Source organism: Camelus bactrianus, chromosome 13 (genome assembly GCF_048773025.1).
Source record: "Camelus bactrianus isolate YW-2024 breed Bactrian camel chromosome 13, ASM4877302v1, whole genome shotgun sequence".
Taxonomy (NCBI): Eukaryota; Metazoa; Chordata; class Mammalia; order Artiodactyla; family Camelidae; genus Camelus; species Camelus bactrianus.
This window is the reverse complement of record NC_133551.1, coordinates 41,242,049-41,261,306: the sequence shown is the minus strand read 5'-3', so window position 1 is coordinate 41,261,306 and position 19,258 is coordinate 41,242,049. Positions and strand designations below refer to the sequence as shown.

At 52.7% G+C, this 19,258-nt stretch overlaps 1 protein-coding gene and 1 long non-coding RNA gene across 2 annotated transcripts in view; one reads left to right on the top strand and one right to left on the bottom strand.

The window, feature by feature from the left end:
- Nucleotides 1-563: 563 nt before the first annotated feature.
- The window catches only part of SLC1A7 (solute carrier family 1 member 7), a 44,496-nt gene continuing 25,801 nt past the window's right edge, over nt 564-19,258 (bottom strand). Inside the window, exons 4-11 of the mRNA XM_010951779.3 lie at nt 11,179-11,221; nt 8,848-9,070; nt 6,371-6,470; nt 5,445-5,678; nt 3,328-3,522; nt 2,719-2,853; nt 2,169-2,271; nt 564-1,534 (exon numbers count right to left, since the gene is read on the bottom strand). Of these exons, the coding sequence (XP_010950081.2) occupies nt 1,316-1,534; nt 2,169-2,271; nt 2,719-2,853; nt 3,328-3,522; nt 5,445-5,678; nt 6,371-6,470; nt 8,848-9,070; nt 11,179-11,221 (1,252 nt within the window). The 3' untranslated portion in view covers nt 564-1,315. The remainder of the gene's footprint in view (nt 1,535-2,168; nt 2,272-2,718; nt 2,854-3,327; nt 3,523-5,444; nt 5,679-6,370; nt 6,471-8,847; nt 9,071-11,178; nt 11,222-19,258) is intronic.
- Nucleotides 3,607-12,702, top strand: LOC123615902 (uncharacterized). The gene is made up of 2 exons (XR_006723714.2): nt 3,607-4,196; nt 11,441-12,702. It is a non-coding gene; the product is annotated as an uncharacterized LOC123615902 (long non-coding RNA).

Genomic DNA, 19,258 nt, shown 5'->3' with positions numbered 1-19,258 from the left:
GATGAAACAGCTTCAAATGTCCATGGGCGTATCCCCTCCTTAAAGCAGAGCATTCACTAATGGGAGCCAGGCTGGCTTTTGTGGGGACTGACCTCAGGGCCCTGCCTGCAGAGCAGAGCCCAGGCAGAGTGGCCTGTCCACACTGTGGCTGTACACAGGCCCTGGGCAGTCCAGTCTGCACTCGGCCCCTTGCACATGACAGCTCAGACAGGCCTGTCCTCACTCTGGCCACCTGGACAGGCTCATTTGCTCTCTGGCTGCCCAGGCCGGCCTCTCCACACACTGACGGCTTAGGCTGATCTGTCTACACTCTAGCTACATGGACAAGGCTGTTTACATTCTGGTTTCCTGGACAGGCCTGTCTGAACTCTGGCTGCTCAGACAGACCAGTCTGCACTTTGACAGCCTCTATTAGTCCAATAAAGAGATGCTGGCTGGAGTATGGTTGCTGAGCCCACAAGACTTGAAAAAAAAAAAAACCTTTATTTAGCTATCACTGAATTTGCAAACACAGAAAGGAATAGAAAATCTACCTCCACTCTATCACGCAGGCTTTTGGGGAGTGCTGACCTCAGGGCCACGTGGGCAGCTTGACTATAGCATCCCAGTGAGCCTGCCTTCCCAGTCCCAGCTGGCCCACCTGTCCAGGGACAGGCTAGCCCAGACTGACGACATCCCTGTCTCCATGTTGGAGGTGATCTGTGAGAGGTAACAGGACAGGCGATGGGACGGGCTGTGGCATGTGGAAGGCAGCAGGTCTTGGCCTTGGACTGGGCCCATCCTTGGGGAGAGCTGTTTGTCTGAGGCCACGTGTTATGGGGCAGGGTGGGGGCTGGCCTGGGCTGGGACACAGCTGGGGCAGAACCAGGACATTGTTACATCTTCATAAATTGAAAACAGCGGGGCTCCTGGAGAGGGGCAGAGCCTCTCTATCTGGGCATCTGGCCCTGTAGGCATCCCTGTCCTCCAAGTGAAAGCCTTGAACTAGAGCTTGAACTTGAACTAGCTTTGTCCTGGCCCTGACATTACTTGTTCTGAGACCTGGGGCAGGTGTTTTCAGCCCTCAGAGCCTCAACTCTGTATCTGGAAAGTAAGGACCATAATCTCTGTCTGCTGAAATGTCACAGCCAGGCTTGGGTGATGTCTGCCCGTCACTGTCTGGCTGGGTTTCCCACATACACTCTTGCCCCTCTCTGAGACTCCATGTTCTGTTGAGTGGAGCCCGTCTCTCAATTGTGTGCGCCTGGCCTCCATGCTCAGGAAAGTAGCGAGTTGAGATCCTGTCCCTGGCCCCTAACCCTGGATCTCTGCAGGCTCAGACATTGGTCTCAAGCTCACTGATCTCAATGGTACAGTGGTCCAGACTGGAGGTGGTTGGTTCCTCATCCTGTTCCACCTGGACAGGGACATGGTGGGGACAGGTGGGGCCCAGGGTCAGCTCTGAGGCCTCAGCCACACTCTTCACACAGCCATTCTGCTGGGTCGCCACAATCTCCTGGAGGCTCACAGGCTTGGTCTCGCAGGGTGGCAGTTTCTGGGGAAGGGAAACAGTCTTGGCAGCAGCAGGAGAGACTGAGGTTAGATACTAGGGAGGACTGAACCAGCATAGGGCTGGGAACAACATGATTGGTTTTCCTACAGACATGCTGTGGAAACTTGATAGGTCACAGGGCCTCTCTGGGCTCTAGTTCCAAGCTGTCCTGCCACCTCCTGGGACTGTCCTTGTAGAGGAGGACCCCTGACCCACGGGGTCCAGTGAGGGAACGGGTGGCTCCCTGGCCTGGGCCTCAGCATCCTCCCCATGGAGTGGGGCAGCTTGGCCCACCTGGTTACTGAAGGAGCCCTGAGGACCACGAAGCCCTGAGCAGACGTACAAATGCTGGCATTGTGGTTGGCAGGACACTAGGGCACAGGCTCCCTGAAGGAGTGGACTCTGTTCACCACTGCTCTTCCTGTGTCTGGATCAGCACTGTGGGTGCTCAACTACTAGGTGTTAGGGAAATCTGTCACCCCTGGTGCCCATGAGGAGACCAAAGCCTGGAGGCATGGAGGGATCGGCTGAGGGCTGCCCAGCTGGTGGGTGGCTGATGTGGTGCCCTGCCTACCCAACCCCGGCTCCACCCCCAGGCCCTTGGGCAGCTGCGCTGGGAGGGAGGCACTGTTCTCACCTCGGTGCCCATGTCCTGAGCAAAGTCCTTCCGGCAGATATGGGCCATGATCCCGGCAGCCAGTGCATCACCCAGCACGTTAATCATGGTGCGGAAACGGTCCCTAGTGGGACAGGGTGGGCGGTGAGCGGCGAGCAGGAGGCACTTTGCTGTAAGGGGAGCTGGAAGAGGGCAGTGCTCACCCCGGCAGCACCCACGGGATGGCTGCCAGGGCGAGCCGCAGCCAGGCGCTTTCCTGGTCCTCCCCGCCCACCACCCCTTTGGTGGTGCTGAAGCGGGGGATGTGGGGCGGGCTTCTCGGGCACATGACTGTGCAGTGGCTCAGGGCCTGTGCTAAGAAGGCCTGGGCTCGGTCTGATGCTCAGCTCCCACTCTTGAAATTCTTTAAAATTTTTGAACAAAGGATCCTGCTTTTTCATTTTTGAAAGCTGGGCCCCACAAATTATATAGCTGGGCCTGTGTCAATAGTACTGTACCTGCACTGTGCCAAAGCACGGTAGTTCCTCAGCCCACCCCGCGGGCCTGCTGCCCAAGAAGCACCCCCACTCACAGAGCCCAGTCGACAGCGATGATGAGGGTGATGTCGTCTGTGGGAAGTCCCACAGAGGTAAGCACGATGACCATGGTGACGAGCCCGGCCTGGGGGATGCCAGCTGCCCCGATGCTGGCCGCGGTGGCAGTGATGCTGTAGGGGGGGCAGGGAGCGTTTTTGGGCCCTGGCCCCAAGGAAGGAGCCAGAATGCCAGGGCCTCTGGGGATGGCATCGTGGGGCAGGAGTTGTTAGGACTGTCACATCAAGAAGTTGTTAGGGCAGGGGGCATGTGTCCCCTCAAGGACCTATGGTCCCAGAGGCCCCATCCTTGGCCTCAGCAGAACCTCCTGAGCAGTTAGTGGAAATCCCTGTGTCTGGAGCCACTGCCTCTGTAAGTTTCTGGGAAGCTTCACAGAGACTTTGACTGTCCATTGGCAGAGATCTGCCCAGCCTCCCTTGGGGGCCTGGTCCCCAGGGTCAGACTTGTACCTCACGCTGGCATGTGAGGCCTTCCCCTTGGCCTGCTCCCCTCACTCCAGCCCCCTTCCCTCAGCTCAAGAATCCTGAAGGCATTTCCAGTGCACCCTACCCCCAATACACACTGGGTGTGAGGTGTCAGGAGTGTACCTGATGGTGATGATCTGGCCGAAATCCAGTTCATAGTTGTTGACCTGGGCAATGAAGATGGCGGCCACAGCCTCGTAGAGCGCGGTGCCATCCATGTTGATGGTGGCGCCCACGGGCAGCACAAAGCGGGCAATGCGCCGGTCAATGTGGTTGTTCTCCAGCAGGCACTTGAAGGTGATGGGCAGAGTGGCTGAGCTGTGGGCAGAGGGGCCAGTTTCTGCCGACCACCCTCCTTAGGATGGTCAGGGCCTCCAGGGTGCCCGCCAGCCAGGGATGGACGCTCTCCCCACCCCCCAACCCCAGGCAGCTGGCCCATCTGGGGTAGGGGGAGAACAGGCTGAAGGGGCTTTGAAAATGGTCACATGGCCAGACTCGCCCAGGCCCAGGGCCTCAGAGACACCCCCCCACCTCACCGATACAAACACAGGCCAGGAAGGCCGTTACCACTAGCAGAGCACCTACTATGTGCCAGGCACCACACTTTACAAACTCTCATCTGATCCTCACAGCTTCCTGCGAGGGCAGGGCTTTGATCCATTTACAAATGTAGATACTGAGGGAAGGAGGGGCTGACCCAGCATCTCAGGACCGTGCTGAGCTAGCAAGCAAGTGGAGGTGGAGAGGTCAACACAGGGCTCTGGGCCAGACGCCTTGGGGCCAGATTCCAGCCTCCCACTAGCCGAGTGGCCCTGGCACCTCCTTAGTATCCTTGTCCCAAACAGCATGTCCATTGCAGAGCCAGTAGGAGGAGTCAACGGGCGACACTTAGAACAGCGTCTGGCACGTCACAGGCGCTTGTCAGTGGTGCTCTTACTGTTACTGTGTTTGTCACCAGAGCTCCCAGTGGCAGTGTCGGGACTGAAACCCAGGTTAGTGTGGCCCCAGAGCCCTTCCTCTCCCACAGGCCCTTGCCTGGGAAGCCCACTTCCACTTGCCAGAGGCCCTCCTGGGCCCCGGGCGTGCTGCGCCCAGGGCTGTGGTTCTGCCAAGCGGGGAATGGTGAGGGCGGGCGGCTCCAGCAGGGCTTGGCCAGCAGCACGGGGCCTGGCAGGTGCCTGGGGCTTTGTCTTTCCCTCTCTCCACCTCCCTCTGCCCTGGGTGGGGGTTCCCAGACAAGGCTTCTAGAGCTCTTCCTCGCTGGGGTTCTGCTCCTCCTGAGTCCTGCACGAAGGGCTTCTGCTGCCAAGGGTGGGTCATGTGGCTGCTGGGGAAGGGGGTCTGTGGTGGCCCTCATCCCATTTTACAGATTAGTGAGCCGAGGCCCAGGGAAGAGAGGGCAGTAAGGGATGGAGAGAAGAGCCAGGCCTTTGGTGCTAAAGTCTTGGGCTCAAGTTTGGGCCACTTCCCCCACGTGGCACTTGGACACTCTCTGTGGGGAGAACCACTCTTTCTTCACAGGGTTAGATGCCCAGTAAGTGACCACCTCCTTCCTCCCCCTTGCTCAACAGCTGGGTTTGCATGACTCTGGGTCTTCTGCACTCAGCTGCAGTCTGGGATCCTTGGGCAGGTGTTCCTTCATTGAGCCCAGACTGGCCTTAGTGGGTTATCTCAGTTCATCCCCACAGCGACCCTTTGTGGCGGAGGCTACATTGATCCCCAATCCGTATATGAGGAAACTGATGCCCAGGGAGGTCAAGTGACTTGCCCACAGTCACACAGCTAGTGGGTAACAGAACCGTGATTCAAATTCCCACTGTCTGGAGACACTGCCATGGTTGTGATGGGGAAACCTGCCAGTGTCCCAGTGACAGAAGACAGGCAAGGTCCCTAAACAGTACAGGGCCTGACTCCAGCAGAAGCACTGCATGGCAGCGACAGGTGACAGTGATTGCAGACTCATCACTCTTCAGCTCTCTCTGCCACTGGTGCCTGGAAGCTGACCCCATGCAGATTGAGTGAACCCTGGGGAGGTGGGCAAGTTGGGGAGGGCTTTCTGCCATTCGGGCAGGTGGGGGCTCAAGCATTGCATTTGCAAGAATAGGTCTTGTTACCATAGCTACCCCCAAGTTTGTGAAGCAGGTCACGCTGACACATTTTGTGGTTCTGTGGGTATGGGCAAATGATGGCTGGACAGAAGGACGGCCTCCTCCCCCATCCTGCCTGCTGCCCAGGGCTACCTGGAGGAGGTGGCCAGCGCAATGAGCAGCGCCTGGAGGATGCCTCGGATGAAGACAATGGGGTTCTTTTTGGTGATGAAGAAGTAGAGCAGGGGCAGGATAAAGAGGCCATGGACCACCAGTCCGCACACCACCGTGACTGCGTAGAAGCCCAGCTTCTTTCCAACCGTTGTGGGATTGTCCATCTCCAGGATCTTGCCAGCGATGAGGAACACGATGCCAAAGGGGAAGTACCTGGAATTGGCCGGGCAGCCAACTCAGTGCTGGGCAGCCAAAGATTCCAGGCGATCCTGGCACCACATCACTGCCTGGCCTGACCCCCCCGAGCCTCCTAGGGCTCCTATGAGGACAGAATAAGACTGTGTATCAAGGTGCCCAGCACATGGTGTGACTAACACCACCTCAGCCAGCCCAGCCCAGCACAACCTCTCACGCCTCTGCCTTCTCCACTTTCAGGCCCGCATTTCAGCCCAGCAATGCCACAGGCCCATGGGTGACCTTGGCAGGCCTCTGCATTTCCCCTTCTGACTGTGCAAGGTTGGACTAGAAGATTCCTAAGGTCTGAAATCTGAACCCAGGAGCAGCAGCTGGTTGTCACTTCCAGTGTTTCCTTTCTCCGAAAGCTGAGCTGATGAAGCCCCATGTGATGGGGAAACTGAGGATGGGAGAGCAGGCCCAGGCTTATTAGCTCTTAGCTCTCCTCCAGTGGGCCTGATGGGGCCAGAAGTGGCCGGCCCAGAGCTGGAACCGGGGCTGGTCAGGGCTGGGACATCCAGGGGCATGCAGCCTCCCATGCAGGTTTCTGCTCACTCCTGTGAGAGCAGAGGATGGGCCCATGGTGTCCCTCTGACTGCCCAGGGCAGATCTGGCAGGGGGTGGGGTGGGTAGACGAGGACCCTGCCCCGGCCCCCCATGACCAGACTTACCACACAGCCACCGCCACGATCTTCATGACAGACTCATTGAGGCACTGGCAGAAGCTAACCAGGGGGGCCCCGCTATCACCCATGCGGCCCAGCATGATGCCTGCAGGTGGGGGGAGAGGGACACAGCACATCACAGACGCCGCAGACCAGGATGCAGACATGCCCACGCTCATGCACGCTGGTGGCCCAGCAGGGACGAGCTGCGGCATGCACAGATCTCAGCGCTTGGTGGGCTTCCCAGCAGCTTTTGATGCACCGGCACCTCCCCTCCACTTCTCCTCTCCTCCTCAGCCTCCAGGCTGGAGCGAGGGCAGTGACGTCCCCACAGGGCTCTCATCTAACCTGCTCTAACCCTGCTCCAACCAGAGCAAGTGCCATCTTCTTAAGATAAAAATGCTCCCTGCAGACACCCTACACTGGCTTCCCTGAGCTTGTAGACCATAACCAAGCTCCCTGCGCTTCAGGTCCCACTGATCTGACCCCATCTATGACTCCCACCTCCATCCTTCTTTCCCTTCCGCACTAGGCTCAGGCAGCGCTGGCCTTTTTACATTTCTAGAGTTGGGCACACATGGGTGCGACACGTGCTGACTCGGACACACGAACATACACACACACACACACACAAATATACAACTAACATGTGGACAGTTACACGTGCTCAGTAGACAGTGAACTGAGTCAAAGGGTCTCAAAGGTTTCTTTCACTCTGCCAATTGCTAAGAGAGGGCAATGGCTGGGGAGGAGGAAGAAAGTCCAGGATTGGGAACAGATTTACAGATGGGCTGAAGGCGCTTCCAAACACCTCCCTCTCACACACTGAAGTCTCTGAGGTCCTGGCCCCTCTGTGTGCCTGGCCTTTTGACCAAGATGATAAGAAATTCAGTATCCATCACCGTCCATCCATTCATCCATGAGTCTACCCATCTCTCCTGCAGACTTTACTGAGCACCTGTACAAGCCAGTCACGTGGTGGCTGTGGGGATAAATGGAGAACAAGGTCTGTCTGCCTGCAGGGAGTGGACACAGCTTCCGTGCAGGCATTAAACAGCCACACAATTGCGTAACTGCCTCAGGCCAGACGTTTAAGGAGTGACACAGAGGACTTGACCAGTCTAGGGGGTCAGGGAGACTTTCCCGAGGACGTGCTGCTCATCTAGAGCCCCTCAAGGATGAGGAAGGTGCAGGGGAGAGGAAGGGGCAGGAGCAGCCCAGCTGGGGGAGGTGGGGAGGGACCTGACAGGCCGCGTGAGCGGCGGAGGCGGGAAGTGAGCGGGACCAGAGAAGCAGGACGAGCTGGCCCAGCGCGGGGCTCTGCAGGCTGTTTGGACCCATCTCTGAGTGCAGTGGAGCCAGGGGAGGCTTTATGTGGGACTTTGTGACCTCATGGGGAGGACACACCAGGACAGGGGACTCTTCAGGCAGCTTCTGCGGAAACCAGGTGAGAGATGACGACGGCCTTGGACCAGGCTCGGGCGGCGGGCAGAAGGAAGCGCACAGATTGGAGAGAGATTTCAGAGGTGGGCGTGCTGGGATTTGGAAGTGGGCTGAGGCAGAGGGCGAGGTAGAAACTGACCCCGGGTTCTGTGCCTGAGCAACCAGGAGGATGGGGAGGCTTTGCACTTGAGAAGAAAACCCTGCAAGCAGCCAGGGAAGCCAGAGAGGCCCCCTGAGGCCCAGGCTGGTGCGGTGGGGAAGCTGATGCCAATTTTATACTAAGAGTCATGATGACCCCTGGCCCGGCCCAGAAGGACAAGGTGGGGACTGACAAGCTAGATTGTCGTGGAGAGGTTAGGAATTCCTAGACTCCAAAGAATAAAAAAATATGTGTGGATGTCGGTGGTGGTGGTGGCAGGCAGTGAAGGCAGGGGCATATCCACAGGTTTTGTGGATTTTCTGAAGCTCACACAGTTTGGGGCCCTCTTGAAGAAAAAGGATACAAAATTTAAAAAAGGAAAAATGATACAGGCTTCCGCAGGGGCTGGTACAAGTTAAGCTTCACCAGTTTCTTGGTATGTAGCCTGTGGTGGGACTTGGGGACCCAGAGAAGAGTAGCAAAGGGAAAGGTGTGGTCAGGGGGCCCCGAGAAGTGGTCTGCGGAGAGAGGTGGCCAGTGAGAAGGCCTGCAGTTGAGGCTGGAGGGGAGGAGTGAGGGCTTTAAATTAACAGCAGCTGGGAGGGGGCCAGAGGCGTGGTCTTCTTTGAGGGAGGGCTGACGCCCCTGGAGGCAAACAGAACACAAGGATGGGGAATTCTGATTAAGAAACATTACCTCCAACGAGGAAGAGGGCAGGAGGCACCCCCTCCCCCAATCGAATGGAGGCTTGAGCCATTGGAAAGGAAAGGGAGGAACCATCTGGAAGATGGGGAGACTCCAGGCTATTCAGGTTACTGGACACGGGGATGTGGGGAGGGGTAAACGCAAGGAGGCCAGGCTCCAGGGCACTGCCGGAGGGTGGGTGGCAGGTGGCACGTACCCATGGTGGCAGAGAAGATGACGATTCCCAGCACATTCATGCCGTCGCTGGTGCCAGGCTCTGACTTGTAAACGACCTCGGGTGGTGGGGTCAGGTCCAGGGCGAAGTTCTGCACACGAGAGCCATTCTCCTCCTGGACCCCGTAGATGAGGATCCGCCGGGGAGGGGCTTCCTCTGATGCCAGTTTGGGGGACTTGACGATGGGGGTGGTCTTGGTGCGGTACTGGTGGGTGACACCACAATTAGGAATGAGTCAGAGCCAAGTGTTGTTATTAATATCAACAACAACAACAGTAATAACATCCTGGAAGCACATTTGCATCTGCTCATGAACTATTTGACAATAACTCTGTGAAGCAGGCAGGACAGGGATTATTATCACTATTTCAGAAAAACAAAACTGCAATTGCTTCATCTATCTACACACTACCCAGCTACACCTCCCTCCATCCCTCCTTCCCTCTTCTTCTGTCTGTGTACCATTATACTCACCGAGGCCGCTCTCTAACCATCCATCCATTTCCTACCTGTATAATCTACCTAGATAACCCTTCATTCACCTGTTCATCCCCTTCCAACCATCCATTATCCATCCACCTAGCAGCCAGCCAGGCCTGCCTTCCTCTGATGGAAATTTGGACTTTCAGTTTGAAAAGCTCAGCTCGCCCTGAGCTCTCTTGATGAGATGAGGCCCCAGCTGGGAAGAACTGACTAGCTGAGTTGCCTACCTTTCCTCCCCAGCTCCTTGGGTCTTTTCCTGTCATTCCTCAGGTACTAGGAGCCCAAGCAAGGGGGTCTCCTATCCTCCCTACACCATAGCATCAATAAGGCAAGGCTTCTGTGCAATGGAAAAACCCAGAAAACTCATGGGACCTAAAGTTTCCCTGCTCAGTTCCCTTGTCTGTAAAATGGGGTCATAATGGTTATCTACCTTGTCAGGTTAAATAAGACAGTGCATGTAAAGTGCTGACAACAGTGCCCAGCACATGATAAGCTTTATGTAACCACTACTGCTAGTATTGCCATCACCACCATCATTGTCATCAGCATCAGCATCATTCCTGTATTGAACACTCTGTGCTAGGTGCTGGGTCTTGAAGGATGGGTAGGAGTTTGCCAAAAGATAAAGGGTATTCCAGGCAAGGATGAAGTAAAGCAGTGTTCTCTCTTTCTCTCTCACATCTTCAATAATTCCCCATCACTGTTGGAATAACATCCAAACTCCCTAGCCTAGTATTCAGGGCCCTTCATGACTTGGACGTTTCATAGATGAAGACCTAGGAGGTTAGGAAAGATTCAGTGATTAGCTCAAGTTTTCACAGCTCCTTACTTCAGAGACTCTTCAACCCTCAGCCACCTCCTCTGTGTCTCCAGGCCCAATACAGGGCCCAGCACAGGGAAGAGGATCGGGAAATGCCTGTTGGATGGAGTCAGCAAACTGGCTGACATTTTAGAATAAGAAAAGAATCGGAAATTTTTAAAAGTGCAGACAAAGATTGGTGTACATGGTTGTTTACCATAATTTCTAAAAGGGGAAAACTTGGAAACCAACCAAAAGTGGAAATGGGGAAATAAATTGCAGCCCAGCCTTATAACATGCTATTACACCATCAGAAAATACTGTATTCTTAAGAAACATTTAATAACCATGGAAAGTGCTCATGATATAATGGGAGTGGGGAAAAAAGCAAGATGCACACTGTATATATACTATGATCCCAATTTTATTTTTTAAAAACATTTCGCAGAGGGGAAAAGAAAGAGACTAGAAACATACCTTCTACCACTACTATCAGCAGGTGCAGGAACTAGAGGTGATTTTTATTCTCTGCGTTATGTTTCTTAGTATTTTCCTAACATTTTACAGTGAGCATTATTACTATTTTTATTAGAGGGAAAGGATTACTTTAAAAAGATGGAGAAAGCAGGCTTAGAAGCAGACAGGTCTGGGATCCCTTGTTCCCTCCAGCTACTAGGCAAATCCTTTAATCCTTGTGAGCCTCAGTTTCCTCCTCCAGGACAGGGGCTGGCCCTACCTCGGGGCAGGGTGAATGTGAGGACTGAGAGAGATGGAGTTTGTGTGAGCACAGGTGTAAACAGAGCAGAGCGGGTACCCAGCTGGGGCTTCTCATAATTCTTCACAAAAAGTTGGAACCCAGGGCAGGGGTGTGGCCACAAGAGGCATTCAGGATCTAGGTCTTCCCACCTCCCCTCCCCTGGAGCATCCTGCTCCCCAGGAGGCTGGGAGACTGGTTGGGCAAACCTGCTATTTCCTGGCAAGGCCCGCTGGCTGAGCCTGCCCACCCCTCCACTGCCCAGGGACCCACTCACCTGTTTGAATGTGGCTTCCACCAGGTTGGCTGGGAACATGTTCCTGGAAAGAGAGTCAGCAACTGAAGAATTCCAGGGAACCAAAGCGGGAGCGCCCTTGGGGTTATCTGAACACCTCCCTGGCAGTGGCAGCTTTCCATGACCCAGCCCCACCTCCCTCTGCAGTCAGACCTCTTTCCACCACCCCCACCCCGACCCCCAGCCCTTAAAGCTCCAACACTAACTGCATACAATTCCCATGATGTGCTGCATACTTTTCCAGCTCCAGGCCTTTGTCCACATTGTTCCTTCAGCCTGAAATGCCCTTCCCACTTCTCTGACTAACTCCTGCTCCAATCAAGCAGAGGCCAAGCTTTTCTGACTGCTCCAGGTCGACCCTGTGGCCTTTCCCCTGTGGGGCGCCTGCACTCCAACGCGATGCCCGGTGGCACTGGCTCACGTGTCTGCCTCCCCCACAGACCAGCTTTCCTGAAGGCGGGACTTGGTCATCCATATCTTATTTGTGGCTCTCAACACAGAACCTGGCACATAAATGGGATCATTATTCTTATTCATATTGTTTTCATGAAGCTAAAGGAGGAGGAGGTCTTGTCCTATCAGAAATGAAAATACACTATAAAGATGTAACTGTCAAAACAGTGAGCTACTGACACAGCCGTCAACAGAAGGATCAATGCAATGGAGCCTGTAGCGTGGAGACAGAACCTGGGACATCTAAGTATTTCGTATTTGATAGACGTTGCTGCACAAATCGGTAAATAAAGAAAGACTCATTCTAGAGAACTGCACAGCTGACCAACTATTCAGAATGCTAAAAGCTAGAGCCTTATGTACACTTTGTTCCAAAATAAATCCCAGATGGGTTAAAGGAACAAATAATTTTTAAAATGAAGCCTTAAAAAGCTAGAAGAAAATATAGGTTAATATTTCATCAGCTCTTAGAATATGGAAGGACTCTCTAAGAACAAAATGAGTAATTTTAAAAAATCAATAGATTTTACTTCATTAAAAATAAGAATTTCCTAAGTGCAACTTGGTATCCTGGAATTAGATTCTGGGACAGAAAAGGATACTAGTGGAAAACCTGGTGAAATCCAATGAAGCAATTTAGTTATTAGCCTTGTACTGATTTAATATCTTAAATTTGACAAATGTGCTTGATATAAGTTACTAACATCAGGCGAAGCTGGGGACTCTATGCAACTTTTCTGTAAACCTAAAATTACACCAAAATAAAAAGGTAAAAAAAATTAAGATACTCGCTAAGACAGATTATAATACAAATAAAATAATAAAGCAAACAACGACGTATATGACCAAATGTCATCGTTGTAAACGTTCAAAGAATTTTTACAAATCTTGGCCTCGTGGTGTTCACTGTTTTCCTCGCTGGGACATTAGCTGTCTGGAGGACAGCGATCTCTGTTTTGTTCTCCGCTGTGTCCCCAGCACCTGGAAGAGTGCCCGGCACCTAACAGGCACTTACTATTTGCTGCATAAATAAATGGACTGTAAAAACATTAACACCTCAATAGAAAAATGATGGAACATTATGACCGGGTAATTCACTTCTCAGAAGGAAAAACATAAGTAGCCAAAAAAACTTTTTGAAAATATTCGGCTTCACTGATAAATTTTCACCTATCATACTAGTAAAGAATTTTTCAAATGACGATACACACCGCCCGGGAGGCTTGGTGATGTGGGCACCCTCACGTGGTTCTGGCAGCAAACTCTGTGTAAAGCAATTTGCAGTTCCTATTGAGGTCTTTGCCTTTACACTCTGCTTTAGGAATCCATCCTGCATCTGAGATGCTAACAAGAATTTTTGTTCCCATGTTTGAACAGGCCACGTGCCTCGTGCTCACACTGCCTCCTCTGCCTGCATCCTCCTTTCCACTCAACTTGCCGCTTGTTCTTGGCAAGTCTCTCTTTCAAGACTCAGCCCACACATACGCTGAGTTATATCCATGAATATGAGTGTGCATTCTTTCTCAGCTTTACACCCCAGCAGCCACTGTTGGAAAGTTTTCACTGCTGCTAAAATGCAGGTTCAGTGTAAGCATAAGGCAGGAGGACGAGGGCTTAGAATGAGCTACCAAGGCAGAAAACTGGTAGAGAATGCTCACAGCTTCTACCCCGATTTCAGCTTCGTCCAAGGGGAGAGAAGAAGCAGGGTCAGGAGCTGAGATTGCAGAAGCTCACATGAGGCTCTTTTTCAGTGAGTTACGAGCAGATTTCTGCCACCAGAATAATAGCTGCCTGCAAGGGCTTTGGACATCAACGAGCAGACCCGAGGCTCATGCCAGGCCCACAGCCTGCCAGAGTGCGTGGCCCCCGGCCCGGGGCGCTCGTGGCTGGAGTGGAGGAGGCCCACACTGCACCAAGTGGCAACGGTTTGAAGATGTCTCCTGGTTACAGTTTAGGCAGGTTCGAGTGACAAAGTGGTTTTTCTAATGAAACTTAGAGGGAAGGCTGCTTTAGCCTGAGCAGAAACCGAGAGCCATCAAAAGGTCAAATGTAAGAAACTGAATGAAACTTATACCTGGTATGTACATCTCTTTACAACATCCTTTAAAATGAGAATAATTTAAAATATGTGCTATGGCTGGGATGGTTAGCTCTCTATCCAGTCTCCATTCTCTCTCCTTCCTCACTAACAGAAACCCAGGGATGTTATGGAGACCAAGAGGGCCTTGTTGTCAAGCTGTTTGCCAACTTCTCTTGCCAAAGGGTGGCCAATGTGAAGTAAGTGGGAGTCACTGGGTTGTGTTTCCTGGAAAAATCTTGAAAAGATGCACATGCAGTCAGGACCCTTTGGTCCTTTCCTCCAGCTCTTTTCTTTCTGCCTGGAACCTGGACATAATAGCTGGAGCTTCAGCAACCTTATTGAACCATGTGACACACTGATGATAAAAGCCAAGTGCTAAATAAGTACAGCGAAGCAGGGAGGGGGAGGGAACATGGGATCCTGAAGACCATGAGCTGCTCACCTCTGGGCTGCTTCTTTGGGAGAAAATGCAGGCCTTTGCCTTAACTTATGCCTGTGCCACTTCAAGTTTCTCTTAATTAGTAGCTGAAAGCAATTCCTGACTAATACATGTGCTTGGCTAATTATCAATGAACTTATCCTCAGATTTTAGTAAGGAATTATATTTTTGATTATGAAATGGGAAAATATACGACATTTTCTTTTGGCTTTGAAGACCCATGGGAAGCCTTCTTGTTTGCCCTATGAGGCCTGTGCTCCTGGTGGCAGTTACACAAAATGCAGACCAAATGTGCCTAGGAGATAGGAATAGCCCAGCCCATCGGGTACACACACACTCTGCCCTGGGCCTCCCCGCACATCTCTTGGGACAAGGCCACAGTCCACCTCACTATTTGTCAGTTCCCACTGTGATGGTTCCAAACTCACCCCAATCCTGTGTCCCCAACCCAAGCTCCAAAGGTGGGAATTGTTCCTTCCCACACACAGCTCCCGAGAGCGTCGTCCAATCCCTGAGGGGGTAACTGGGAGCTACAAGTAGAGCCAAGTCATTACTTCATCTCTCTGGTGTTTTCGAAAGATTGGGAAAAAATGAAGGGGCCCAGCTCTTGTTAGTGTTCCGCTTGGGATTTTTCCTGGGAGGCTGCGCTGTGAGCAGACGTCAGCTTTCTGGAGCCCCTGCTCAGAGCCCTGGGAAATGAACTCATGTCTTGGAGAGTCATCCAGGGACAGGGCCCATTGTGTTCCTCTGGAATCATCTTTGAGAGTTGGATGTAAATCTTCCCGCCCTGAGGGGTGCTGTGGGCCTTATTTCCCTGCTCAGTGGGACCCCTCATCTTTCTGACTTTTCATTAGTCACACCTGCCTCCAGTCGCCAGTTTCCAGTGTTCCTCTTCCGTGTTCTTGTTCAGTTTTCAACATTTGGTAGGCAGCTGCTCTGGGCCAGAGCAAGGGTGAGGGGGCTGCTCGTACTCTCACTGCTGGGGTCCTCATTTTCTGCACAGCCTCTCAGAACGTCAGAGCTAGAAAAGGTCTCAGAGAGTGGCTGTCCAGGGCACCTGTCTCGTCTGTCTGTCCTAAGTTGGTGGACAGTAAGATGCAGGGAACTGTATGTTTCCCCTATCCCTCCACCACCCCCGACCCCACCCCCAGCTCTTGGCACAGTATCTTTGCTCAGAGCAGTTACTGAATAAAGGTGGGCTGAGTGGAACAGAAGTGACTGTGCCTCCTCCCAGGGCATCCCCTTGCCTCTGGGAACATCCTGTCCACTCCACTCTACCCTGCTCCAATCCATCCTTCCCCAGTTCACTGGCCTCCCCTTTCTCAAGTGTAACAGCCTGTAATCAAGGTCTTCAAGGTTGAGCTCTGCACTGTCCTCACAACCTCATCTCCCAGAACCCGCCTCCAGAACCCTCTGCTCCTGCCCAGCGGCCTCCTCACTGGCCTCTAGGACTTTGTATTTCAGAACTACAGAGCTAGAAGGGATCTTGAAAACCTCAAGGGAAACAGGCCCAGAGAGGCAGCTGCCTGCCCGGAGCCACACAGCAGCCTATGGGCAGAGCTGAGCCCAACTCGCTCATCTCCAAGGTCTGGGTTCCCTGCAGGAGCACGTGATCTCCCCTGCAGCCCCACTCTCTGACTAAGAAACGGTGACAGTGATGTCCAATCACCCAGCTTTGCAAAACAACTTGCCTTGGGGTTGAGAACAACTGAGGGGAAAAACTTCAAACCAGAAGGATCAATTTTCACCACGTGAAAAGCAGCTGAGAGCAGGAACTCCTCCTGGAACATTTGACTCTGACACGTGTGTCAGATCCAGAGCCCTCAGCCCCCGAGCAGGGGAGGCCATGTGCGGAGGGCGGGAGCTCCCCAGCACCAACCCTCCTTCCACCACAACGAAAGGCTGTTTCAAATCATAGGCTCCAAGAAATGATGAGTCAGAGTCACCAAATCTTAGACATAGTGGATCTTAAAAATGAAAGCTTTTCGAAATTCCTCTCCCCTTGACTTCCAGGACGTCTGTTTTCCTGGTTCTGCTCCTGCTCCATCAGCTCTGCCCAGAGCTCCAGGGTGGCTGTGGGCCGAGGTTTACCCCCAGCCTCCGCACCGCACGCTCAGCTGTGCCAGTGTCTCTTCTCTGGGGGCTTCAAGCCCCAGCACCGCCAATGGCCTGCACCCCACTGGTGTACTCAGCAAACACTCCACACCTCCTCTGTGTCAGGGGCTGTTCTAGGCTCTGGGATATGGTGGGGTGATTTCTAAAGCTCTGGCCTGGAGCATATTTTATTCCAGTCGGGGAGACAGAAAAAGAAACAGAGAAATACACAGACAGGATGTCAGGTAGCCATACAAGCATGAGGAGAGAGAGTGATGGAGGCTGGGAGGCCCCTCGGGAGAGAGGAGGAGCCACACATGCTCCACAGGATGGGCTCTCCCTGCAGAGGCAGCCATGAGGATAAGACACCGAGGTGGGACCCTCTGATGACATTTGGGGAGATGCATGGAGGCCCGCGTGGCTGGAGCCAGGGGAGGAAGAGGTAGAGCAGAGGTCAGAGACAGATACGTGTGTGGCTGGGGCATCAGGAAGAGTCTGTAGGTCATGGTGAACACTGCGGATGGGTTGTGCAGGTTTTTTTTTTAAAAAATCCCTCTGGCTGTTGTGCTGAGACCAGTCTGAAGGGAAGCAGAGAGATAACAGGTGAACATGTTGGACCCTCGAGTGAGAGGTGATTGTGGTCTGAGCAATGGTTGAAGTGAGGGGGAAAGAAGGGGCAAGGTTTGGAATACAGTTTTGAAGGTAGAGCTGACAAATTGGATGCAGGATATGAGAGAATGAGAAACATCAGACTAAGATGGGCAGGACTGAAGAAAGGGCAGATTTATGGAGAAAATCAAAAGTTTACCTTTGGATGAGTTAATTTTGAGATGCCTTTGGACAAGTGTATGTAACAATCTGGAGCGCATGGAGGAGGTTTCCACCGGAAACAAAATTCGGAAGTGTCAGTGTACAGAAAGTATTCAATGCCATGGTGTGGATGAAATCACCAGCAGGTAACTGTAGCTACAACAGAGTCTGCCTGGGTCTCTCAGGCTCTATAACCCACGGGCAAGAACCGTACAATAGGAATAAAACTGCAAGTATTTTTGTGATCCTTATTTTATCACACATCTTAAAGGATAAAAAGAACTGGGAGAATGGAGAAAATGGAGGGAGTGGTAGCTTGTTTGCCTTGATTGTGGACTAATGTGTGCATTTGCTTTGTAACATTGCAGTCCCCTCCCACCCTGAGTCTGGGCATGGCCACATGACTTGCTTTGGCCAATAGGATGTTAGCGGACTTGACAAAAGCAGGAACTTGGTAAAACACTAGCAGGCTTCTATTTCCTCTCTTGTTCCTCTACTGTCATCGTAAGAATATGCCCAGGCTAGCTGTCTCTTGGAATCCTGTCACCATCATAAAATAAATCCAGGCTGGCCTGCTGAAAGATGAGAGACCGCAAGAACAGCTGGGTTATCTCTGCTAAGATCATCCTAGATCGGCTGTTCCCTACCTGCCTGCAGACACATGAGCTGAGCCCAGTCCAAATCAGCAGAACCTTCCAGCTGACCTGTAGATTTACGGTTGTTGTTGTAAGTCACTAGAGATTTGGCTGGTTTGTTACACAGCAACAGCTAATAGCTACAGAGGGTGAGAGTTTCTTGAGAGAGGACAGAGAGAAACAGAAAGAGAGAGAGATTGTATGCTGAGCATCTATCCCCATAAAGGAGTAAAGGAGTTCTTCTCCCTGACTTTATGCCAAGAGGACCACTCAAAGACTGGCTGTGTCCCCTAAGATTTGAGGCATGTAGGGGCTAGTGCCTGACTCATGTCCAAAGGCCCTGGGAAAGGCCTGCACTGTGTGCTTCCCATGGGCCAATGTGGCCCTTGCAGGAGGGACCCTGCCTAAGAGGATCACCTGTGGGGTGGGAGTGGGGTGAGGTGACCCCAGCAGAGGAGTTGACCAGAGGTCAGGCCTAAGGAGGGCATTGCAAGCAGCCAGCTGCAGCAGGGAGTGCCTGATCAAGGTGAGAGACACCAGCAATAGGGTGAGCTCCAAAGAACCCACAAAAGCACCCCTGAAGAAATACAGCCAGGCAGCACCTACCCCAGTGCACTCCACTACCAGCAAAGGAAGATCTTTTGAGCTCACTCCCGCTCCTCTTTCTGCTGCGCCAACCCCAGGGCTAGCAATAGGGGATTAGGTGGAGTAAGAAAGAGAGAAATCTGTGACCTTCTTCCTGCTCCAAGTTTCCAAGTTTGCATCAGATGCAAAAGGCTAGGATAGGATTCATTTGGGGTGGGGGGCAGGTAATTAGGATTTTTTATGTATGCTTTAATTAATTTTTTACTTTATTTTATTTTTTAGTGGAGGCACTGGAGATTGAGCCCAGGACCTTGTGCATGCTAAGCACACACTCTACCGCTGAGTTATACCCTCCCCCAGGACTCATTTTAAGTTGGAAGAGTCTGGAGTTTTAATGTTAGACTGGACTGGATTACTTACAGCTGAAATTGGTGAGGAAATGAAAGGGACTAAAAGGAGTCTAGGGAGCAAGTTTAATGGGGGCTGTTGAGCCCAATAAACCGTTTCCAGTGTGGTGCTTCCCGGGACTCTGTCCCAGCCCTGCTCTCCTCACCCACACGGTGCTGGGAGACCCCTCCGTCATCAGCTAGCTATTTGCTGATCTCTGTACCTCTGTCTTCAGCTCAGACTCCCCCACAGGACTCAAATCCACTAGCCAACCATCAGCTGACATCTCCCCAGGGATGTCTGCACCTGCTCCAGCACTGTCTTCTGGATTGGTGACCACACTGCTGTACACTCTGGTGCTCAGGCCAGAGACCTTCATGTCCTTGCAATCAGCACCACCACCTCCTCCACCCCTCCCTCATCTCACCATCTCCTGCTGATTTTTACCTCCTGAGCAGCCTTCAGTCTTTCTACTTCCCCCAGGTCCCTGGCCAGCACCCTGGCCCAGTCCTTGCCTCTGTCTTCTCCTCGGACCATGCATCGCACTCTGATCCACCAGCACTCTGGCAGACAGAGTGA